Genomic DNA, 25,837 nt, shown 5'->3' with positions numbered 1-25,837 from the left:
TCTTGCCATATCTCCTTTCTTCTCCCTCTCTCCTCTCCTCTCTATTTTCCTCCCGTCTCCCTCTCTTTTTTTCTGTCCTCCATCATTTCTCTACCCTCCCTTCACCCCTCACCTCATCTGTCTATCTCCCCTATCTTCTCCCTCACATATACTGTATCTCTTCCTCTCAACTGTATTTCCGACCTCCCCATTCCCACATCTCTCTCTCCCTCTCTCTCCACCTCCATCTCCCTCACCCCTCATACCAACCTCCCCCCTCTCTCTCTCTCTCTCTCTCTCTCTCTCTCTGTAGTCACTGCAGCGTGTCTAATGGTTCGGCTTCTTCTCAGCAGATCCACCAGGCGGAGGCCGGGCGAGGTGCAGCCCCGACTAACGCCTCCCAACCGCTGGCCTTATCCATACTGACAGCCAGCAAGAGCTGACACACACACACACACACACACACGCGCATGCACGCATACACACACATGCGCACACACGCGCACACACACACACACACACACACACACACACACACACACACACAAGGATACAAGCTTCTGGACACAGAGGCGGAGGCTGAGGGGTCTGGGAAAATCACGGCCGACCCCTCCCACCCAGGTCATAAACTCTTTAAGGCCCTCCCCCTTGGCAGAACACTGATGTCTGGCAGTACCAGAACCTCTCGACACAGGGATAGTTTCTACCCAACTGCCCCCTGTGCACAACCGGGTCAGTAACGGGCCGGGGTCCTCCCTCACGGGCATTATCCCATGGACATTATCCTACCCCCCCCCCCCACGCAGGCCCGTAGCTACCATTGAGGAACACCGAGGTCATGACCTCGGTATTTTCTCAAATAAATTTTTTAATTAAAAATAGCCCCGGCCCCCAGATCTATTCATCTGTCATTGATGTTTTAGGCCCTCATAAATAACATGATATATGACATAGTTGATCAGAAATGCTTCCTCACTGTGTGCTATATAGAAGGAAGAGACATAACTCACCACAACGTTCAAATTTTGCATTGGGGCTAGATTGGGGCTAGACTTTGGGGACAGTTCTATTGAAGTGAATGGGTAAGTAACTCCCCTGTAAGTGATGTTTGTGTAGATTGGCCATTGTATTTAATTGAGCAGTATTCTGCCATATGTGACCTGTATGCAGAATATATATTATGTGGGGAGACATTTATTTTTTGTATCATTGTAAAGCAACAGCACCTGTAAAGAGGATATTAATCTAATATGATGTCTGTAGTTCTTTATAGATCTAGCCTCTTCATTTTGCTCTCAAAGTGCACCAGATTGAAGCATTTTACTTTAAAATGGACCAAATTTTCGAACCGGGCCCCCGGACCCCCCACGCCGTGCTAAAACGACCTCTGTATTTCTCAAACCGTGGCTACGGCCATGCCACCCCCCCCCCCCCCTCCCCCACACACACATACACCATGCTACTTTAAATGACTTTATATTTTGCACTTTATAATTTGTGTTTTTCTGTATTGCTTTGTCTTCTACTGTTGATGTGACCACTGCACTGCAGATTTGCACTAAGTCAAATTCCTTGTGACTAAATCCCACTGACTGTGGCTATGAAAGTGAATCTTGAGTATTGATCGTGTTGTTGATACAAGCAGACACATGCCAAACAAATGCACACGACGTGATACAGGTACAAAAGCATGAGCACTGAGCAGATACACGTGATGTAAAATACGCAGCTGCAGTCAAGCACACGCACGCACGCACGCACACACACACACACACACACACACACACACACACACACACACACACACACACACACACACACACACACACAAGTGCACAAACACAGCTAGAGATCCACACACTCACACGGACACACACACACACACACACACACACACACACACAGTAAATTGGATTTATGGATAGTGACAGTGAGCTGCAGAAGAATGTGGAGAGAGACTGAGCAATGCAATGTACTATAGGAGGAGACATACCTGAGGCATGAAGGATGTAACACAGGAGGAGAGAGGAGACAGGGAATGGGGAGAGCAGGTACAGCAGGTAGAATGATAAAAGGGAGAGAGGGAAAGAGGGAGGAGCAGGTTGGAAACAGAAAAGCGACACGGAGAGGAGAAGTAGGCTAGAGAGTGTCACAGGAGTTAGTTAGCCTACATATTGAGGACAGCGACTACTGTAAGTCCTCAGTAGAATGTAGCCTACCTGTATGCAGCCTCAAAGAAGCTAGTTTGTGATGGGAACGTTGGCAACTTAAATCCCTGCTGTAGCTGGGAAAATCAGGAAATCCCTCAACAACTGTCCACGCGCCTTTAAAGGAAAAATACACACAAAAACCCCCCACTTTGACACTGTTTTGAAATAAGCTTTTATGATTTGTGTTCTATCTCATCTCTGCATTGAATGTCCTGTCTGCTGCTGTTGTCTCTCAGGTGTCTCTTGAGAATGAGACCCTGTGTCTCAATGAGATTACCTGTCTAAATAAAGGTCAAAGAACAAAATAAAACTTTTCGAGTCCAGCTAATATGAAGTTTGATAGCAGAACTGTTTTAATCTGTCTTTAAACTGACACACACACACACACACACACACACACACACACACAGAGGAAGCGATATTTTCTTTCGGATGATGGCGAAGGCTATGCGAAGGCATAACCCACCCCTCTCTGATCTGATTGGCCTAGCGTCAAACTTCCATCCAAACACATTCGCTTGGCTATCCTGCATTACATCTCCTTCTACAGTCTGTGGTCAGACCGTCAGACTCAGTGAGTCAGACAAACAGCAGTTACGCTTGCTAGCCTGCATGAAAGATGCCAGTGTGTTTATGTTTTTAATATAGTCATATATCTATGGTTTATAATGCTGCCGCTACTCTTGGCAGTGCACGTATGTTGTAGCCTATAGACAGAGAATTGATCAAGGGTGATATAAAGGGTCATTTACACTGAACTAATTCAGCTCATTGTAACAAGAATGACATGTAGCGTATTTGAATTAAAATATGAATCAGAGGAAACAAGGGGATGAAATTTAGAATGACAAGAAAAAATACACATTCATATGCCTGCGCAATATGCTAAGTAGGCCTAAATAACTCAGTTATACGGTTGCAATTGTAACGTTTAATATAATAAAGTAAGATCTCACACGTAACATTTTGATTCTATATGCTGCCATCTGCCATCTCCTGCTTGTTGATTTAATGATTGTTTTGCACCTGCTGCTCACGTTATGAACAAATGCTTAGATGACCCTTATATCCTCAGCAGAAACTGACTGCATAGTCATTTTAATAAAGTATGAATGTTAGCTGTCCAGCAAACACACCACTAATAGCCTATCTAGTTATAGTAATAATGCTTGGAAGTAGCCTACTTCCCCCCCCGCAGCATCGTGATATTGAATGAAAGTAATTTATATATTAGGCTCGTTTGAGATGACTTCTGGCTCACCTGGGAAGCAGGCGAGAGCAGCCGAGTGCAGTTAGCCAATCATAGGCAGAGAGGGGCGGGTCATGCCTTCGCCATCATGGGGAAAAAAATATCGCACACAGGAAGCACTCGATATGGGGCCAAAAATGCATCACAAACCTTGCATCACCTTCCTCTCTGTGTGTATCCTCTTGCTCCACTATGTTCCAAAGCTGGGGGGGGGGGGGGGGGGGGTGCAGTAGAGTACAAGCCAATCCCAGGCGATTACAGTCTGTCCCAGCCAATCAGCATGGCCTGCCTCTGGAAAGCAGCCAATGGCAATATCATTCACCGGGGCTGGGGGGAGGGTTCTGTTATTCACACAGGAAAAGAAATGTGGACAGGCATGATATGGAGAAAGAAGGTGGGGTTGTGTGTGTGTGTGTGTGTGTGTGTGTGTGTGTGTGTGTGTGTGTGTGTGTGTGTGTGTGTGTGTGTGTGTGTGTGTGTGTGTGTGTGTGTGTGTGTGTGTGTGTGTGTGTGTATCAAAACACCAGAGTGAATGGCCACTCCTGTTTTATACTCAGTGTTTGTCCTTGTCAGCCTATGCTCTGTTATGTGCATCTCTGTACTTATTTGAATGTGCATCAGTCTTGTGTTCCATCAGTTATTTAATTTCTAATGGAATAAACAATTTGTTTATGATTTTATTTTTCACTTGTAATATTATAGTAATGATGCCTGTCATCGTATCACATATCAACCCTCCCTCTTCATCATGTGTTTAGTTCCTTACATACAGTATATGTTTTGGAAAATGCAGCTACAGCCAAGTCCCCTTTATGTAGTTTTATATGATCTGTTCTCTAATTTCTAATCATCTCTAATAATCTAGTTTTGTGGACATGTCTGTCATCCATCCTGTCTGATAGGCTACTGACAGCTGAAATTAATTATCACAATCCTTTTGAAGTTTTACACTAAGAATTAGGTTACCCAGGTCTATCTGAAGTGTAATCAGTTCTGCAAAGACATGCTAAAGCTGTCTGTAAACTTTGATTTGATTGACAACCCTCTCAAGTAACTCACCTGTGCTCGACATGGATGATCAACAGCAGCCCCCTGAGGGAGACAAGAAAAAATAATTAAGCTAAATGATGTTGACTAATTGAATCATTGATTGATTATGCTCTTTGATTTAATTTCAGGATCATTCCATGGCGACATTTGTGTTCTTTCGTTTTGTATATTTGAAAACATTGAAAAGGACTAATTTTGCACAAGCTCTAGCTGCCTCTGTTAACGTTTAGAACGGTGTAAGTTAACCTTTACTTCTCTACAACATTGCATTAAGTTGACTGTAAAGAAAGCGGCTGCGCCTTCACCTTACCTCGCTCGAACCAACGAATACTTTCACTTTGATGCGTCCTGCTCAAGCCTCTGACTGGGTGCACTTGTCCACTTTCGATTTCCAATAGTTTCTCAAAGATCGCACCGGTCACACGGCTCGCTCTGCGGCCGTCCACTCCTCTTGACCTTTTAAACCGTCAATGCTGACACCATCTCGCCAGGTGGCGGTAGTGAGCAACAAAGCCATTCCACAGTGACAGAAAAAAACAAACCACAAGAAAACCACAAAACCAAGATGGCGGTGCAGGAGACAGCTTCTCAACTCTCCATGGCTCTCAAAGTCCAAGAATATCCCACTCTGAAGGTACACATATAGCAACTGACAGATGGTGAAATTCGAATTATTCTATTGTTATCAAACCACACAATACGTTTGATATAATCTGGAAAATCGTGATTTTTAGTTGATAAAGATAGCGAGTCCAGCAACTTGACAGGGAGGCTAACGTTAGCCGAACTAGCTTTGACAGATAGCAGGCACTCGAGAACGTTGCTAACGTCAGAATAACATAACTATACCTTGCATTAGAAAACGATCAGTTGGCTCACAGAGATTAGCTGTTGGCTAACGTTAGTTAGCTGGCTACCTGACAGCTAACGTTATGCTAACCGTAGTCGAGAGTAACAGAGCTAACGTTAGCGTTCACAAGCCTGTTAAAGCCAAGGTAACGTCAGCTGTTTTGCATTAGACGTAAATTAACGTTACCGTTAGCTAACGTTAAATGACAACTTGATTTGTTTTTTTCCTCCATATTGTTGGAACACACTGAACGCCAACAGGCAGCCCTGGACACTCAACAGTCTCTAAAAAAAAGAGAGAGCTAACGTTAACGTTGTCAAACAAACATCAACATTGATAATGCCGCGACATGGTTGATCATCCCGTGCCCAAGCAGGCACGACGTCAAAGAAATGACATGCAGACGTGTTTGGCCTGCTAGCTCCAACATAGGCTATGGCTATAGCCACCGTATTTGTCACAGATAATCAATAGCCTACCAAATATGTAACGTCAGGCTTGCCAGTCATTTAGCTAACGCTATATCGTTTGCATTGTTATGTTGATCGGTTGAAATCCGTGAGCCACGGCTGGGGGATATACGTGTTGTATGCTGTCAGACAGGGGAGTTAGCGCAGTGTCATCACATTGCTCCTGCCTGCCTCCCTGCACTTCAAAATGGCCAGCGAGAGAATCCACCGCACACCCGCACTCTACCTCCATTCCACATACTGCGACACCATTGTTAAAGACGAGTCGATTTTACGTGTTGTTTGCCGTGGCCCACCGTCATAAGAAGCGTCGTGATATAAGCAAGGTGTGAGTAGCAAATATACTGTAATGTGGGCTTTGTGTGGTTATTAATGGTGTAATGTCGTCATGACACGTGAATAACGTTTATTTCAGTGTTTGTGGTGATGCAACGCTTTTCTATGTTCAGAAGGCCATTTGATAGCTGGCTATGGGTTTAGCATGTGTGTGTGCCTGTGCTTGGGTGCTGCAGTAAAGATGATGGCTCATGATGGGCACCATTTTGAAGCAATAGTGATTGGCAAAATTGATATCAGTATGAATGAGGCTCCACAACTGGGTGGGAAATAATTGATGATCATATTTTTTTAATATAATAAGGAATAAAAACACAATTGCATTTTTATGACACATACTGGTGAAGCTGTCCAACTGCATGCCTCAAAATATGTATGTTATGGCCTTCTACTGCTGGATTTACTGAAGGCACAAGGATTCTTAAGATCAACTCTAGCACAAAATGTAAGTCTTTCTTAATTTAACACAAACTAATTCCCAACATGAACGATCCTGAAGACTATCTTCGGTGGTCCACATCCGGTCAATATGGCAATTGTTTTTTTAAACCGCCACAAACACTGAAACTATCAGTAGTATATTTTGATGCTGGCACTTTGAGATAATGTGGTATTTATTATATTATTATTATTGAGTGTTTCCCCTAGAATTTTTTTCAGGCCTGGTGGTACCCACCGAAAACAAAACCTAAACCGATGTGATGCGGGATGGCATATTGGCGCGGTCAGCTTCCGTCAGATGATGCAGCAGGTGGTCCGGTCTGCAATTTACATTTGCTTTCATATTGGCCATATATTTGGCGTTATTGAGTGCTCTTTATATTACTGTCAACACAAATATACGTTTTGTTGTATTTTACTATGCCATAAAGGTACAATTGTAGGGGAAACACTGTTACAGTTACTTATTCCTATTATTTATTATTCTTATTTTTATTACTATTATTGTTATTATTATTGAGTTATGAGCGTTATTGTGGTGCGGGTCAAACCCTATACATCTGTTCACCTTCTGTCCCATAAACAGAGCTGGCTCCCTGCAAAATAAATCCATCATGAATAAAGACTGCTAGCAGCAACACACTCTTAGCCTATCAAATATGCATAATAGATGTTTACATGTTTTCCATTATAATGATACACTGAAAAGTGGCATATCGCTAAATCGGGTTTATATTACACATGGCAATATCATGCATAATTGATAAGTCATGTTTCAGAATTAAAGGGAATAATTTGTCTCTCAAAATGCACATTATCAATAAATAGCCTATATTATAGCTGAGCTGATGTGTGAGCCAACTTTCTTACATTAAACGTGTTATAAATGATCAACAAACTGTTGGTAGACGTAATGTAATGCGAATGATGTAATGTTAGTTGTCTCAACCCTTATTCTATTCACTTTTCTGCATTTTACAGGAAATTCTCTTCATAAAACACTGGGCTTTTTTGCCACATCATGCCCTAACCACAGCCAGCATTCTGGCCTGTGAGCGAGGCCATCTTTTCAGTTTCACACCCTACAAATTATACTTTTTTGGTCACTGGCCAAGTGGGCCACTAAAAAAAAATCTATATTTATTTGCCCAGAGCACGGAGAAAACACTGTTTGGCCAGCAGGTAAGTGGTAATGTCAAGCCCAGATCTTGATGTTGCTATCAAGAGACAAAATGCCGGGGCCTGGTTTTGTGGACCTGGAAAATAAATAATGTCTTGAATTTTAATACTGTACCGACATACGCTTCTTCTGGGGAAGAATAAGCTCTTCTCTCTTGTTTCTAGCAACAGGACACTGTAGTAAAGGTTCACTAATGCAATCACAGCTGTTCAGAGAGCACGTTCTGGCCCTGTATTCAACAACAGAGCTGGCTTTCCCAAATTCTAGCCAAGCAAGAAGATTCCTCGTTCTATCGTGGAAGTCAATGTGTTGCCTGACACACTTGCATAATTTCCCCTCTCATCTCTGATAGTTACTTGGCTCTAACTTAAAAGAGAAAAACATCCTCTCGCTGGATCAAAGCTCTCCTGATGCACTGTAGGTACGCAGTATTTCACAGAGGAAACCACTGTACAAAAGGTCACATCAGCATCTAGTGTACACTGTGTGTGTACAGGCATCTGTCGAAATCGTCTTGTGAGCACTGTTGTCCAAACAAAGGAGAAAAGTACAGCCGTGTTTGGTTTGAGACAACTGGGAGATGACCGATGATGATCCTTAGATCTTGTTGAATACAGATATCAAAACAGTTTTACAAGTCTCTGTGGTCACGAAGCCTTACTTAACCTGTGGGAAGGAAGTCTGCTGTTGGTGTTATTTGGCCTCTCTCTGACACGGATGAGATTGATTGTCAGAGATTTGACCATTTCAGAAGTTGCGTATCTGATGATAGCTAATTGATCATTTTTGTACTGAGTTTTGTGATGACTTGTTTGCTACGTGTCGCAGGCTAAATGTACAAACCGAGTGCTCACTCTTTGTTTAGATTGTTGTGTTTTTGTGTCCGTGTGTGTCTGTAAGCTCATCTCGCTGGAGGAACATGTCTTTCCAAAACATCGTTTTGATCGGAAACTCTGCGCTGTGAAAGTCTGTAAAAGACAAATAACCCTCCATGTTTGAAATCCCGATTGTTCGACTCACAATGACATTTTTTAATTACTCAGAACAGAAGCTTTGTTTGTATCTGAATAAGAGGTGGTTGGTATTGCAGGGAATAATTGTGTGAAACTTAAACAGCAATTTGTTCAATCTTTTAAGATGAACTGTATCTTGTTGAAATAAGGATGAATATTCCATTTTGTACATCACAAATGAGAGCTGCAGTACATGCTTATTAACGTAGCACATGGTGAAATGAAATGTAACCGTGATTAAATCATCTAATGCTCCAGTAGCAGGAGAAACATGACTGACTGTAAGCCCCAGTCTTCTGCTTCCTGCCTTCATTTGTTCCTGTTGAGTAGTCCTCGGGTTCCACTTGCTGCAGAATTTCAAGAAATGAGTCTGGTAATTAGTAGAGTCATATCAGAAGCAGTGGGGATGGTATAATGAAACGGGCTGATAAAAGGCAGTACACAGGGGATTATAGAGCAGCATACTGCTGATGATTGGTATCTCATTTCGGTCACATGTTGGGGTGGGGGGGGGGGGGGGGTTTGATCAAAGAAAATCCAGTCTTATTCTTTATTGTGTTTGATAGGGAATTTGTTTTTGTTATCCTGATTGACAATTAATCACTCTTGATTTCCTGTTCTAGCTGGTGTGTTTCTCTCTGTGTTGCTCACATGTGTTGTATATTTCCCTACAAGACAAGAAGTTCATAGATAGAAACTTCCCCTTTTGCTATGGCGCAACCTCAATGGTCAATAGACCAGAGATCATTTCCATGTCCGTCTGTGGTGCTAGTTCCCCTAGCAGGCTGTGAACAAGTGTACCAAGCTGCATGTGTTCGTTTTTTTTGTTTTGCTCGTGCTTAAACCTGAACGGCTGGCACAGCGAGGCTAACACGGTGAGGCTAACACGGCGAGGCTAACGCAGCGTGCCTCTGTCTGTCTCCTCAGGTTCCCTACGAGACTCTGAACAAGCGTTTCAGGGCGGCCCAGAAGAACATCGACCGGGAGACGAGTCACGTGACCATGGTGGTGGCCGAGCTGGAGAAGACGCTGAGCAGCTTCCCCGTGGTCGACTCGGTGGTGTCACTGCTGGACGGCGTGGTGGAGAAACTCAGCGCCCTCAAGAGGAAGGTCTGTGGAGACGCATTCACCCACATTTCCACACACTGTAGCCCCGTTTGGAATGGTTCACTCATTCACTCACTCACTCACTCACTATTCCCCATGTGGGGTTGATCATACAGTATAGTGAGTGCATCATTAAGGTTATTACTTTATTTAATTGCCATTAGTTTCTGTTTTATACTGACTGACTTAACACTGCTTGGATTTGGTGATGACATTTGCAGTTCCAGTCTGCCGTCTGCACGTGAATCGTTCTCAGAAACGCTGAGTATAAATGTGAAATCAAAGGCACCTAGCGATGTCCAATAGTACTGGGAAGCAGGACGACCCTCGTGTCCAAAAAGGCTCTGTTTTGAAGGTTGTATGCTGCGCAAAGCTTTGAAATAGAGCAAAGCCGGCGTTTCAATCAAGCAACACGTCGCCTGTCGGCTCGGCTGACACATGGAGCAGGTTTGAGCTTCATTTGGAAAAACCGAAACTGCACGATGTTTGCTCGCTTGGTCATTCACATCTACTATCTATATCCTAGTTCCTCATTGCGCGGCTCGCGAGACGCTGGCGTCTCTCGAAGCTTTAGTTGGCGGCTCTAAGAAATTGCACAAAAAAAAAAAAAAATAATTGATCCCCCCCTGCTCTCCCCAAAATTTCAATAAACCTTTATGGCATATTATTACAATACAACAATACTGGTGTTGACAGTAATAGAAGGTGCCAAATCATTCAAAACAATAAGCATTTTTTTGCTTTTAGTAGTATTGTGCCAGCGTGCAGTGCTGTTCCAAAACGTGTCAACGTGTGTCGTTGCCTGGGAAACGCACATCCCATAATACAACTGTTCGCATCGCATCCCATAATAGTATGATGATACTTGGGATGCCATTGCGAACATAGATGCGAACAGGTTAGCTAAAACTTTAGCGTCGCCAGCGACGGCCCCCACCGTTGCGGTCGGGTACATTTCGAAATCCCTCCAGGCCTGAAAGCATATGTGTGTGTGTGTGTGTGTGTGTGGAAAACAATAAAACATAAAAAAATGCTAGGCAGATGTGCTTGGTTGGGGTGGCTTTTGGTGTTTTGTGGTAAAAGTGGCTCTCCTATTGACTTTGTCCTGCCAGTGCGGCTCTCATCGAAGAAATAGTGAGGATCACTGATCTATATAATAATAATCTGGCTGGCTGGCTCCCCCACATCCTCCCACTCGCTCAGCTCAGCTATGTCACAGAGCTCTGGAGGGGAGGGGGATCATACATACAACAATACATTCTGTCATTTACCAAAATCATATTGGGCGACCACTTGGGTGTTCAGTATTGTGGGAAAATCCTACAATCACATACACTCTATCTACAGTAGTGGGGGGGGGGGGGGTCATCCAGTCAGGGTTCCCACACCTTCCTCAACATCAAATTCAAGGACCTTCGAGGACCTTTTCCCCAAATTCAAGGACCCAACATGGCATAGTTTTTGAGACATGGATCAAGGTGAATTACTGTTAAACCAATACAAATTTTTATGATGAGAACTAGCAGAAGCTCACAGACAATTATAAAGAGAGGCTTGAATGTGTGAACACTTCTCAACTGTGCTGTGTTGTGTGATGGCAGAGCAGGCAGACTACAGTATGTGCTCTCTAGTCTCTAGTCTCTACAGGAGACGTGTTGTGTGATGGCAGAGCAGGCAGACTACAGTATGTGCTCTCTAGTCTCTAGTCTCTACAGGAGATGTGTTGTGTGATGGCAGAGCAGGCAGACTACAGTATGTGCTCTCTAGTCTCTACAGGAGATGTGTTGTGTGATGGCAGAGCAGGCAGACTACAGTATGTGCTCTCTAGTCTCTAGTCTCTACAGGAGACATGTTGTGTGATGGCAGAGCAGGCAGACTACAGTATGTGCTCTCTAGTCTCTAGTCTCTACAGGAGACATGTTGTGTGATGGCAGAGCAGGCAGACTACAGTATGTGCTCTCTAGTCTCTAGTCTCTACAGGAGATGTGTTGTGTGATGGCAGAGCAGGCAGACTACAGTATGTGCTCTCTAGTCTCTACAGGAGACATGTTGTGTGATGGCAGAGCAGGCAGACTACAGTATGTGCTCTCTAGTCTCTAGTCTCTACAGGAGACATGTTGTGTGATGGCAGAGCAGGCAGACTACAGTATGTGCTCTCTAGTCTCTAGTCTCGACAGGAGACATGTTGTGTGATGGCAGAGCAGGCAGACTACAGTATGTGCTCTCTAGTCTCTAGTCTCGACAGGAGACATGTTGTGTGATGGCAGAGCAGGCAGACTACAGTATGTGCTCTCTAGTCTCTAGTCTCTACAGGAGACATGTTGTGTGATGGCAGAGCAGGCAGACTACAGTATGTGCTCTCTAGTCTCTAGTCTCTACAGGAGACATGTTGTGTGATGGCAGAGCAGGCAGACTACAGTATGTGCTCTCTAGTCTCTAGTCTCTACAGGAGACATGTTGTGTGATGGCAGAGCAGGCAGACTACAGTATGTGCTCTCTAGTCTCTACAGGAGACATGTTGTGTGATGGCAGAGCAGCCAGACTACAGTATGTGCTCTCTAGTCTCTACAGGAGACATGTTGTGTGATGACAGAGCAGGCAGACTACAATATGTGATCTCTAGTCTCTACAGGAGACATGTTGTGTGATGACAGAGCAGGCAGACTACAGTATGTGCTCTCTAGTCTCTAGTCTCTACAGGAGACATGTTGTGTGATGGCAGAGCAGGCAGACTACAGTATGTGCTCTCTAGTCTCTACAGGAGACATGTTGTGTGATGGCAGAGCAGGCAGACTACAATATGTGCTCTCTAGTCTCTAGTCTCTACAGGAGACATGTTGTGTGATGGCAGAGCAGGCAGACTACAATATGTGCTCTCTAGTCTCTAGTCTCTACAGGAGACATGTTGTGTGATGGCAGAGCAGGCAGACTACAATATGTGCTCTCTAGTCTCTAGTCTCTACAGGAGACATGTTGTGTGATGGCAGAGCAGGCAGACTACAGTATGTGCTCTCTAGTCTCTAGTCTCTACAGGAGACATCTTGTGTGATGGCAGAACAGGCAGACTACAGTATGTGCTCTCTAGTCTCTAGTCTCTACAGGAGACATGTTGTGTGATGGCAGAGCAGGCAGACTACAGTATGTGCTCTCTAGTCTCTAGTCTCTACAGGAGACATGTTGTGTGATGGCAGAGCAGGCAGACTACAGTATGTGCTCTCTAGTCTCTAGTCTCTACAGGAGACATGTTGTGTGATGGCAGAGCAGGCAGACTACAGTATGTGCTCTCTAGTCTCGACAGGAGACTCAGCCTTCATTCTTAATTCCGAGCCTCAACATTGATTTGCTGCCTCCTAGGGAGCTGCAGGCTCCCCTAAAATGGCCGTACGCTACATAACACAGGGCCTGAAATTCATTTTGCAAAATAGGGGGGAATTCCCCCCTTATGTTCTTCAGATAGGGGCATTTACCGGTATATACTTTGGGGTTGTTGTTTTTTCCACCCAATACGATAACCGATAAATATCTGCTTCTCCTGTCTGATAACTGATACGATAACCGATAATAATTTCACATTTTTGTATTTAAAAAAATAAGTTCTTAACCTATAGTTTATGCACACCTTGGGTAAGAAAGGCAGGTGTAGTGAGCAAAGATGGATGATTTAATATTCCATAGCTCTGACCTAACCAAATAATCATTGAGATCACTATTGTGAACACAAAATAAACAACACTCCTGATATAATATGATATAATGAGTGTTTTAGTAACGTGTATCACTCAATGCAAAAAAATAAAGGCTTTGATAGAACCAAAAGCTGCTTAGAAACGACGCAATATTTGGGAATACTGATTATGTGAAACTTCAGATAACAACCTTGTGCGAGAGGTAGGTACTGTTTTATTGTGATTGCTAACATGTTATGTAGCATACAACCATTTTAGTGTAGCCTGCAGCTCCCTAGCGGGCAGCAACGTCGAGACTCAGAATGAGGAATGAAGGCTGAGTCTGAGGGTCTCGCGTCAAGGCTATGTGGTCTCTTGAAGGCTAACACAGCACAGCAGAAACATGTGGAGACATACTACCCTTGATTTTTCTTCCCAAATTCACAGACCTTTGAGGATTTCAAGGGGCAGTGGGAACCCTGTCCAGTGGTACTGAGCCACAGAAAATGCCTTTTCTAGAAACAATCTCTTTTCAGCTAGAGCCAGCGACACTATTCACACAACTAGTGAAAATAGCGCCTCACTGTGGCTGTGGTGTCCTGCTATATTGCCGTGGCCTTGGTGGATTGTGTTTGCCGGTGGTGGAATGCTGCCTGGCTGGTTCTTGTCTTTCTAACAAGAGGGATTGAAGTTCCAAAACAGTTTTTTCCCCTCAGTGTTTTTCAGCAGCTACTCTGTGACATGTCCAGCCTGAACGGTCTGCAGACTGCCCCCTCTTTGCCCTTTGTCCTTACAAGATGTTCTTTTTCAAACGCATTAGACCAGAGGTTTTCAAATAGTGGGAGGTGGGCCTCCGCAGGGGGGCTCCAAACAGTTTCAGGGGAGGCTCAGTGAACGAAAGTGAAAAATTATTAGTTATCAAAGGAGATCACATAAAATAGCCTAAATGTGTGTGATTTGGTTAAAGAGATAGTTCAGAGATACAGTACTTTTGGGGACGTTTACTGTGAGACAAATAAATGCCTTCAGACAGACACTTTCTATATTTGGTGTAGTCTGAACTATGTCAACAGCAATGTCAAACTATCTGGGCTCAATTTGTTTGTTTGAGTGGCAATGGGATCAAATAATGGTGATGGGGGTGGGGGCGGTGCTTTGTCTGAGTGAGGGGAGGCCCACAGTCTCAGGCTTTGAAAATCCCTTAATTAGTGGATTCATTTTATTACATATTTGTGCATTTTGAAACAGAAACTCATCCATAGAATACATTTAGCAGAAAAAAAAAATATAATCCTAACAAATAAATTACATCACTCCTTTGAACAGCCATTGCAACTTCAACTTGCATTCCTGTTGCTCCTTCACATGTTGCATGGTCAGCTTTTTATTTTGAATGCACTAACCTGTGTGTGTGTGTGTGTGTGTGTGTGTGTGTGTGTGTGTGTGTGTGTGTGTGTGTGTGTGCGTGCGCGTGCGTGCGTGTGCGCGTCCCCTGTAGGCTGCTGAGTCCATCCAAGCAGAAGATGAGAGCGCCAAGCTGTGTAAGCGTCGCATCGAACACTTGAAGGAGCACAGCAGCGACCAGCCGGCTTCAGTCAACCTGTGGAAGAAGAAACGCATGGACCGCATGATGGTGGAGCATCTGCTGCGCTGCGGCTACTACAACACAGCTGTTAAACTGGCCAGGCAGAGTGGTATAGAGGTAGGTGTGTGCGCGTGTGGGATCTTTGAAGAGTTGTCTTTAAATCAGTCAGGTTCAGGTTTTTGAGTCGAACCGCTTTGACACCAAGAATTCCCGGTAAAAGCGATGACTTTTTTTGTTCGTATCTATGTAGCTATGTAGCTACACAGTTCACCAATGGCTCATTTCCACCACATATAACAGTGCAGTACAGCTCTACTTAATCTGGTCTTACTCGTCTCTACTTGATATAGACTCTGTTTCCATAGCAAGTTTACTCGCCTCTGCCCACACCTGGTCGTCATAGCGACCGCATATCTGCCCTCCGCCCATAGCGCATAGTAGGCTATAACGTATAACGTTAAAATTAAATCCATACACAGAACTTTTAAACTGGTTATGAAATACTGGTGCCTCTAAATGACCTACAGTGTACATGGGCAGGAGAATGGATATCACTTTGTTGTTACTCAAACGCACATGCATTCGCTGCGCGGGGGACGGGAGTTGCACTACAGGGAGAAGGGAAGCCTCTACGCCGGCGGCAACTCACCAGGCAAGAGCGCGGCTTCACTAAACCCCCGCCTCCAGCCTAGCGGAGCCGACGCAGCACACAACTACAAAGGGCTTTCCGAGGAGCTGACTTTTTCTCTCTCAAAACAATTGAAAACCGCCATCATGTTAAAGCTGAGCAAGGAGATCGATTTTATTTCACCAGAGCTGAAGGCAGCAACACAAAAGACTGATGGAATGGAAATAACAAAAGAGAAGGTAAGCCCCACTAAACTGGTATCCAGCATTGTCAGTAGATACAGTAAACACGATTCTGCCTGACCAATCAGGCGTCTGCAGTGTTTTCACGTCACTGTATGGTACCGGGTTCACAGCGCTGGAACCTCAACAAAGCAGGGACCAAAACTAGCATGACTCAACCCCGACTCAACCCCAACTCAACCCCGACTCAACCCGGCTGTCCAGGTTTTTGATCGGTGGAATGAGACAAAAAAGCGAGACGAGCTGGGCGGGGCCGCGCTGATACCAGCGGTGGAAATGGGCCACAAGTGTTGCTGAATTTGACCTTTTGTTCGCCTCCCTGCTTTAATTCAAGCACCATGGGAGAACTGCAATTTGTACCAGATTTTGTTTTGTGGGTTCACAGTTCCACTTGCATGACATTTGAGACATTGCTCCTCAGTTTCCCCTCAAATAAAATTGTCAACTTCCTCAAATAAATCAATCAATCAATCAAATGACTATGAGGTATATCTGTGAAGCTTTATGGGTTAAATATGGCCCTAACACTCCATGAGCACGTTCTCTCTCCTGTGTTTATGTTAGGATCTGGTGAACATTGAGATGTTCCTGACCGCCAAGGAAGTGGAGGAGTCTCTGGAGAGGCAGGAGACGGCCACTTGCCTCGCCTGGTGCCATGACAACAAGTCCCGCCTCCGCAAGATGAAGGTAGGGCCCTGTCCAGGCGTGGCATTAACATGCGTCTTGGGTGATCTGATCACAAGTGGACAGCTAAGTGTGTCAGTTCACACCTGGCATTAGAATGCGTCTCCATGCGTCTCAAGTGACCACACGTGATCGGCTCTCACTTTCCCGTTCTATATGCAAATAAACACCTACATCATTTCCGTTTGCAAAGACCTTAATGCAAAGTTGTTTTTTTACCGGCTTGAGGCAGCGACGCACTGAACTGTGGCTAGTCTGCCGGAAATAAAAAGAAGAATTTTGCAAAGACATTTGCGCGTGAGATCAAAAGAATACAGCTGTATTTCCAGCTTTCCGGCTTCATCTTGTTTATATGATGCCATTGGTGCGTAAATGAGTACGTACTTCCACTTGCGCAGAGGACGTCAGATGAGTAGGCGGTCCTTCAATGTGGCCCAGGACACATTGCGTACACACACATAAAAATATGGCCACATGCGGCCCAAACCACCTCCGAATGTGGTCTGAGCGATCGGATCTGCGTCTTAGGTGCATTCACACCTGTACTTAGTAATACCAGGTTCGAACAGGGCCTGGGTTCAGCAGATGCCTCAAATCTGCAGACACTCAGCTTTTGAGGAATCAAGGAAACCTATATACGATATGAGGATTTTTGCAGCACTTCAATGGTGCATCAACTAACTTTTGTCTTGTTTTCTTTGCAGAGTTGTCTTGAGTTCAGTCTGAGAATCCAGGAGTTTATTGAGCTCATCAGACAAAACAAACGCATGGACGCTGTCAGGTAGGGGGCATAGAACACACACACACACACACACACACACACACACACACACACACACACACACACACACACACACACACACACACACAGGTGACTGAATTATTATTTATTTATTATTTATGACCTCAATAAGGATATCATGTAAATGGCTCACCTTCAAGGGCTGGTTCATACTTCATCTGTTGCTGTGGGAGCTGCAGACATGCGCTTTGGGCATTTATTATGATGACCTGAAAAGTGTTTGTGTGTGTGTGTGTGTGTGTGTGCGTGTGTGTGTGTGTGTGTGTGTGTGTGTGTGTGTGTGTGTGTGTGTGTGTGTGTGTGTGTGTGTGTGTGCGCGCGTGTGCGTGCGCGTGTGTCCGTGTGCGTGTGTCAGACATGCAAGGAAGCACTTCAGCCAGGCAGAGGGTGGACAGTTGGATGAGGTTCGGCAAGTGATGGGCATGCTGGCCTTCCCCTCAGACACACACATCTCACCTTATAAGGTAACCCCCCCCGCTCTTGTGTGTGTGCAATTTTGTGATAATTACTGATTTCTCTTTGACACACACGACCCAGGGCTATTACAGAATGCTCATCTGGGATCTGGGTCTGTGTGTACTGTGTGGGACTATTCACACCAAGCCTCATACATGGGAATGACTCAGGTCACCACCAGTCACACCTGGGACAGAGCAGTGTACGCAGATATACTTCTCTATGGGCCGACACCTTCACATGCCATCAGTAGATGCATTTACATTCTGTGTTCAACATGGTGGACAACATAGCGCTCCAGACTGTGGATGGGTCATTAAAAATATACTGTATATATACCTGTATATATATTAGGGCTGTGAATCTTCACTGGCCTCACGATTCGATTCGATTACGATTCATCTGTCAACGATTTCGATTCGATTCCACGATGCATCTCGATACAGCTCAAAGTGTTGCAGCTCCAAGTATCAAATCCTCAATTTTCTGTATTATTACTGCACATGGCTACTTTTTCATCAATTAGTAGTAGTCAGATAAATATCAAGTCCCTTTTTTACTTAGAAAGTGCTTTAAAATCGGAATGTCAACAGAAATTTAAACATAAACGATTCATCTGTCAACGATTCGATTAGATTCACACGTCCGCATCGATTATACGATTAATTTTGACACCCCTAATATATATATATATGTATATATATATATATAAAAGTATTTTAACATTGCATTTCAGTATAAAAAAGAAATACAAAAGTCGACACCGATTGCATGAATATATATATATATACATATATATATATATATACACACATATATATGTATGTACCTGTATGTATGTATATATGTATATATGTATATATATATATATATATATATATATATATATATATATATATATATATATTCATGCAATCGGGTCGACTTTTGTATTTCTTTTTTATACTGAAATGCAACGTTAAAATACTTTTAACAGAGTGGAATTTGAGCTTATTCTGAGTAAGTGCCATAGTCATATACCAGCCACTAGAGGGCTTCTGTTGTCAAGAAAACACCCTGCACTCCCATCTACCCTTCCTCTCCTTGCTGCTGTCAGTAGCATTTTACAGTATGCCATTATTAAAGCCACTCAAAAGCCCAGTGTGGGGAAAACTTCAAGTAAAGTCTTATGTAAGATAGGTGGAACAGAGTTGCCGTAGCCATGGCAACATGACACGCGTGCAGAATCACTTCAAAAAGCATCGAGCTGTTTCTACAATAGAGGAAGACAGACCAAACTAAACTAGTATGACAACATTTGTACCAGCTGTTTGAAAGTGTGGCAGAAGCCGATTTTAAGAATCTCTGCCCTCACTGCCACCGTGATTGCTAAATGTATGCAAATATTACCTTAGACAGCAGAAAGTGATGTAGGTGATTGTTTTTTGCCCATATATCTGCTTTAGGCTTTGTCAATGTTTGCACACACCAAAAGGAATGCACATTCCTGCTCTTGACTGCAGTCCTTTTACAGGGTCAACTTTCTGAGGTGGAACCTTTCACACTGCTGTTTAAGCCACATATTTCCTTCGTCTTTACTCTGCTTTAGGCACAACAGTCAGTCTCCCTTGATCTCTCTCTGTTCCTCAGGACCTGTTGGACCCAGCACGCTGGAAGATGCTGATTCAGCAGTTCCGTTATGACAACTACAGACTGCACCAGCTGGGAAACAACTCTGTCTTCACCATCACCCTGCAGGCTGGCCTCTCCGCCATCAAGACGCCGTATCCTGCCTCACTCTGTTTACACACGGCCACTTTCTTTCACCTGAATCATTTTATGATTTTACATCTCCTCACTTAAACGTACAATATGTCGTTTTCTGCTGCTAGGGGTCTCACACTCAAAACAATAACAGAAGACAGGGCGTCATTACGTCATGCAGTTGCGTGGAATTATGCGAGCCGTTTTATGAGATTAGGATTCCCTCAGTGTTCATTGTTGACAAGGTTTTTACCGGGAGCCGATACCCGCAGACGTCTCCTCCTCTCCCAAAACAAACAGACTCTCTAATTACAAGTCAAAATGCTGAATAAAGCAACTTCACGTTAAAATCACTGTTTCCCCAAACGGAATTTGACGGTGCTCGAGGGCTGCAAGCCGCGCTGTTGCTAACGTTAGCTCAGCTTGTTTCAAAGCTTTGGATTAATCCGTGTTCATCGTTCACAAGGTTTCTAATGCAAGCCGTTGAAACAGTGAAGAGATTATAAAAAAGAAAGTTTGTGCAGGAGGGAGTATAAAAAACAATGTGCTATTAAAACATCTAATGTCAAAACAAAAGAAGGGAGGAAAGTCACGTATTAGAACTGTGATTTTAGGTCTAAGCCAAGAAAAAATAACGAAGAAATATGAAAACTACTACCATGCAGTATTGTCAACTGCAACAAAACACTATGCCACTGTTCATACTACCGGTATGTTTAATTTCTAAAACTTGCATTATACTGTAATAACGTTATGTGCACCCAGGGGAGTAACGAGTCAGCGCTGGGCCCCAATGCAAGATGGTCACAGTGTCGGAGCACCATAACAGATGAAAAGATATTCGGTGACGGCACGCTTTCTGTACATTTTATATCCTCTTAGAATAGATTTCACTGACAGACAGGATAGGGTTATTAAGGGTCAATGTACTCAGGAGAAGTCTGAGGCTGAGCACAGCTGGGATCACTGTTTAGGGAAGTCCAGACAATGCCTGTCCTGTATGTTCGGAAGCAGTGTGATAGGAGAGCGCAGGGAGCCCTAAGATTGAAACAGTCAAGGTCACTGACAGATAGACTATACGCCGAAGCCACGCTGAAGCCACATAGTTTCATTTCGGCATCCTTGTTGACAAGTGAGACCGTTCACACCAGCCCCACGTTGAAGCCGCGCTGGAGCGATCGTTCAGGATTCAGTCATTTTCCAGGCGTGACGCGTGAAGCTTGAAGTTGCCAGGCATGAAGTCAATGGGAGTTGTGGGCGGGTTCAAGGCGCGCCGAGGAGGCGCTGAGAGGAAAAGAAGGCTTCTTGTGTGAACGGTTAGGCGTCAGATCAGCTTGTGCCTGACTCAAGCTTCAGTTCTGCTTATGCTTCCCACACACTAGAGGATAAAAGGCCCGATTTAATGCCCGATTTCCCTCGGGGGGGCGTGGCCCGATTCGAGGCTAGTCTCAACCGATTTTTTGTCAAAATAATTGTCAAGTGTCTGGTGTCAATAAATTATTGATTGAATCGGACGGAGCCTGCCCGATCTCGAATCGGGCATATCAAACATGTTTGATATTTACGATGGCTGTCTCCCGACGGAACCCGCAATAGCCAATGAGAGCGAGCAGACCGGGACGCGTCGACGCGTCATACCCGGATGTTAATGCAGCGCTCACAACAAACGAGCAACAGCAGAGCCATGTAGCTCCTCTCTCCCCAGCATCCTCACAGCAGCTTAAAACAGGGTGGACACGGACAGCGGCGGATGGCTCTCCAAACATGTGCCGAGCGGAGCGGTTTGTTTGCTTCAAGCGAGCGGATATGCTGTAATATGAGCTCTCAGACAGGACGTTGTTTTAGCTCATTTTGCGAGGGTGTCCGCCTGCTTGAAGTGGACCCGCCGCTCGGTGCATGTTTAGAGAGCCATCTGCTGTTGTCTGTGGGGAAAAATTGCGGTTTTGTGGGATATAAACAGCCTACAGTCTAGTTGCTGGAATCGCTTTGAGTCTGTACTTCAAACGGCTGGTGTGTGGTCTCGCAGTCTGGCCGAATCGTCTAGTGTGTGCGTTCAGGCGATTTTAATGTTAAAATCTGATGAAATTGTCCTTATGTCTGTGGTCTCTCATGTTTTTAAAATCGGTTAAGATTTGAAAATCCTCTAGTGTGTAGGCAGCATTACGTTCAGCGTCCTGTGTGAACAAGGGCTGACACTGCCAGATACAGACAGACACCACCACCACAGAGCCCACTTAGCCAATTTTAAGTAAGTTAAGTTAAGTGACATCACTGATGACATCACAACAATTGCTCAAGTGACATCACTGATGACATCACAATTGCTCAAGTGACATCACTGATGACATCATCACTGACATCACAATTGCCCAAGTCACTAGCCGCTTTCACACCGGCCTTGAAAGCCGGAAAATGCACGGAAAATGAGATCCTATGAGAGCCTATATACTATTCCCCCGACGAACGTTATGCAGACTGCAGCTGTTTGATATGCAGGCGTCGTCTTTCAGAACGGATGCTAATTAGGCTACTTCATGGGAATAATTTGCTTTACAAAAAACTGGAACCAAAAGATAAGAATTAGCCTTGTACCTAATAGGCTACATGATGGTGCATCTGTGATCCATAAAGTCGATCGGATGAATATTGAAAGCCTTGTTACCATGCTGCATGTGGACAACACTTTCGTGTTTTATCAGTTTGATCCTTAACGACCGACGGTCGTTGGCTGGCGTACATCGGCGATGTTTGGTTGTTGAATGAATTCGTTCATTTGTTCATTTGTTCGCGATTTGTGTGTGAAAGTTGGCTACTGATGACATCACTTATGGACCAGGGACCGAATGTAGTCAAACAGCGGATGGGTAAATCCAGAAGGCGGTGGTAATGCAACATAAAGGATGCCAGCTGCCATAAAACACTGCAGAAGAAGAATCATCATCACTGATGACATCACAATCGTGCACAATCGTGACTGAACCACACCGAGCCCACAGACATCACCCACTTAGCCAATTTCAACTAAAGATTGTATTATTTATTTGGTGAATGACTGATGGACTGCAAAAAAAGAGAGAGGAGGAGTCTCTAAACTGTTGCGGGCCCCAATGCAACTGCATTACCTGTATAATGGTAGGTGCGCCTCTGTGTGCACCACCGTCCTCCCTGAATCTGACATACAATCTATGCCGTCCCAAAATTATGTGGGGCGTCCCAAAATTAAAATCTTTGTTTTTCTACAATATCATGAGTTAAAACCATCCAAAGTGACCTTTAACATAAATAGAACATCATCCTAATATCCATAATACTATAATATATGTAGGCGTGTTTATGTATGATGATGTGGACCCTATCCTACAGACCCTGCTGTCAGCGGAGATGCTGTGTGTGGGAAGCACTGTGACCCCTCTGGATTAGACAAGCAAGTAGAGAAAACCAACATCAGTCATACCAATTTATTGACAAATACTTTACAGTTCAACACCTTAACAATGTTTCCCATGGTCAGAAAAAGTTGCCCGCTTTTTTGCTAGTCACTTTTGAAAGTCACCAGGGGGTTCTGAAAAGTTACGTCTATTGATAAAGTCGCCAAGTTGGCAACACTGTGTGTGTATGTTATCAAGGGGGTTTAATAAGTACTGTATGTGCTACACAAAACAGCTTATTTTTCATCGCTATTCATTTTAACGTTAGCAGTTGTTTTTCAACTTTTGTTCCAAATTCGTCCCCAAATACATTCATATCCTCCCCAACCCTATTTTTATCGTCCCCAGGATGAGCTAGAGCCCTGATGTGCACTTTGCAACACATTTAAAAAGAATATATTATTACAAAGTTTATGTTAAACACAGGGTTGACCGATGGCTCGCCCAGCTGGTATCTTATGGACCCCCTTGCGTGGGATCCCTTGTACGTTATCTCCTACAAGCACATAAACCCTTGTACGGCTGGTAGCACCACGTTGGTAATGTTGAATGTTCATGCTGCATTTTTCTTACTTTCTTTTCCTGTGTCTGAGCCTGTTTGTCTTGTTCATATACGGTAGTTCTAAAAAAAATGGAAATAAGATATTGAAACAAAACAAAAACAAAGACGGCTGGATAGGAAGACTTGTATCAGAAAATTAATTTTGTGCCCAGAGGTATTTCAGTGGCTAAAAGTCTGCTGCCTCTTGATCCACGTGTGTGCTCCCACTGTCGAGGATAGAAAACAGGCTGGCTGCATGAAATGAAAAGAACCGGGTTCCTTAATCACTTTTAACATTGAAAAATGACACCGTCACTTTCCTTAACCCTTGTGCCACAGTCAGTGCTACAAGGAGGATGGTACTTCTAAGAACCCAGACTGCCCAGTGTGCAGTAAGTCCCTGAACAAGTTGGCCCAGCCGCTACCCATGGCCCACTGCGCCAACTCCAGACTGGTCTGTAAGATCTCTGGAGAGGTCATGAATGAAAACAACTCCCCTATGATGCTGCCCAATGGATACGTCTATGGCTACAATGTGAGTTTTACAGCACAACATGAACTAGAGAGAAGAATATGAGCTCTTTCTGCCAGTGTTACCGCTTTAAAAGTGTTCAATGTGGTAGCCACAAAGGCTCAATTCCCAATCTTTTTCTCTCTCGCTCTCTCTTTCAGTCCCTTCTTTCCATCCGCCAAGATGACAAAGTGATCTGCCCCAGAACCAAAGAAGTCTTCAACTTCTCTCAGGCTGAGAAGGTCTACATCATGTGATCGGTCAGGCTGAGAAGGTCTACATCATGTGATCTGTCTCAGGCTGAGAAGGTCTACATCATGTGATCTGTACATCAGGTCATGTGATGTGAGCATCGCCATGATTGGATATGGCCCCTCGTTCGCCACCTGTGACCCGGTCTAGTGATAAAGCCGCCTGTGGAGCTGTGAATCGACACCTCCCCCTCCCCCACACACACATGCCTGACACATCCCTACAACCCCCCTCCCCCCTCCCAGTACATGATTGAGCTGAAATCCTCTCAAAGAGCCAGCCAACTGCTGATCCTACCCCCGTGTCCCCTGTCCTTTCTGTCTCACACAAACTGGTCTCCTCTCCTTTCAGGCTCTGTCTTATGTGGGTAGAAAGCAAGATGTTTGGTCCCATCCATTCAAGCACACAGACTATTGTCCCCTTTCAGGTCGTCACTCTGAAGATCAGAGACTAGAGAAAAGAACGGGTGGGGAGAAAAACGTAGATGTTTGATTTTATTACAAGAAACAGAAATTTGTCGAGGTGACTTGAGGTGACCTTTTCTTTTAAATGATAGTTACTTCTGTTCCTTTAGTAGTGTGTGGCAGGACTGTATTAAGTCAGTATTACTCCATTAACTAAATGAACAGTTAAAATCACAGCTTGGGCCCTTTGTGTTTGTTCAGAACAAACATGGCTGACTGGTATATCTTCCTATGATGCACGCAGTGGACATCCTTAGTTCTGTAGCCATGTTTTAGTTGTGTGGCTTTGTTGTGGGAGGGGGGAGGGGTGTTGGTGCGTTTCATTCCCCCTCTGACTGTGAAACTGGAGCCGCTCGTGGGCCACCGTAGGCTCCTTTTTTAAAATGTAAATACTAGATGAGAGTTGATCATCCTCGTGTACAGATTCAGGGGGTTTGTTTTGTTGACAAGTAATGATGACGATGATAAACCTTTGAAGAGGGTTCTTCTGTGATTTGAACAAGTCTTCTTGGCATCTTGTGACCTATGGTATAGCCTACAGCATCCTGAAGTCAACTGACAATTTGGCATAAGTTGTTCTCTTCTCGGGGAGAAAGTGTTTAGGTTTGCTGGTGAACTTGGTAATGTCAACTTATGGTGTACTTACTACCATAACTTATGGTGTACTTACTACCATAACGATGCTTACGCAATACAATAGATTACCATCTCTGATGTTTTTTTTTAACGAACAAGTGGTCTTCCTTGGTTGTGTGTGAGGTTTGGCATTTTAATTTCTCTCCCTCAGCCAACCGAAAATAGTGGGTTCATTGTAATGAACCCAGGATATTTATTCTGTTTAGACAGAGTGATTGAAGTCGATCCAACATTACCCGATGACTGTCTGTGTCTTTAATTTCATACATATTTTTTCAACAATGAACATTACAATAAAGAGAAGGATTGTGCTGA

General features: G+C 44.1%; 1 protein-coding gene across 2 annotated transcripts; it reads left to right on the top strand.

The window, feature by feature from the left end:
- Window positions 1–5,035: 5,035 nt before the first annotated feature.
- On the top strand, window positions 5,036–25,837 carry maea (macrophage erythroblast attacher, E3 ubiquitin ligase). 2 transcript variants are annotated; one of them, XM_083651957.1, is made up of 9 exons: window positions 5,036–5,122; window positions 9,706–9,888; window positions 15,049–15,252; window positions 16,570–16,692; window positions 17,394–17,470; window positions 17,847–17,955; window positions 19,577–19,710; window positions 23,999–24,194; window positions 24,332–25,837. In XM_083651957.1, exons 1-9 carry the CDS (start codon window positions 5,054–5,056, stop codon window positions 24,425–24,427), a joined length of 1,191 nt encoding a protein of 396 aa, XP_083508083.1. In that variant the 5' UTR covers window positions 5,036–5,053; the 3' UTR covers window positions 24,428–25,837. The 2 variants fall into 2 exon arrangements, with proteins under 2 accessions (XP_083508083.1, XP_083508082.1); XM_083651956.1 differs by lacking the exon at window positions 5,036–5,122 and adding an exon at window positions 6,010–6,134.

Source organism: Poromitra crassiceps, assembly GCF_964638095.1.
Source record: "Poromitra crassiceps genome assembly, chromosome: 15".
NCBI lineage: Eukaryota > Metazoa > Chordata > Actinopteri > Beryciformes > Melamphaidae > Poromitra > Poromitra crassiceps.
The sequence above is the reverse complement of the archived record's forward strand: the minus strand, read 5'-3'. Positions and strand labels throughout refer to the sequence as shown.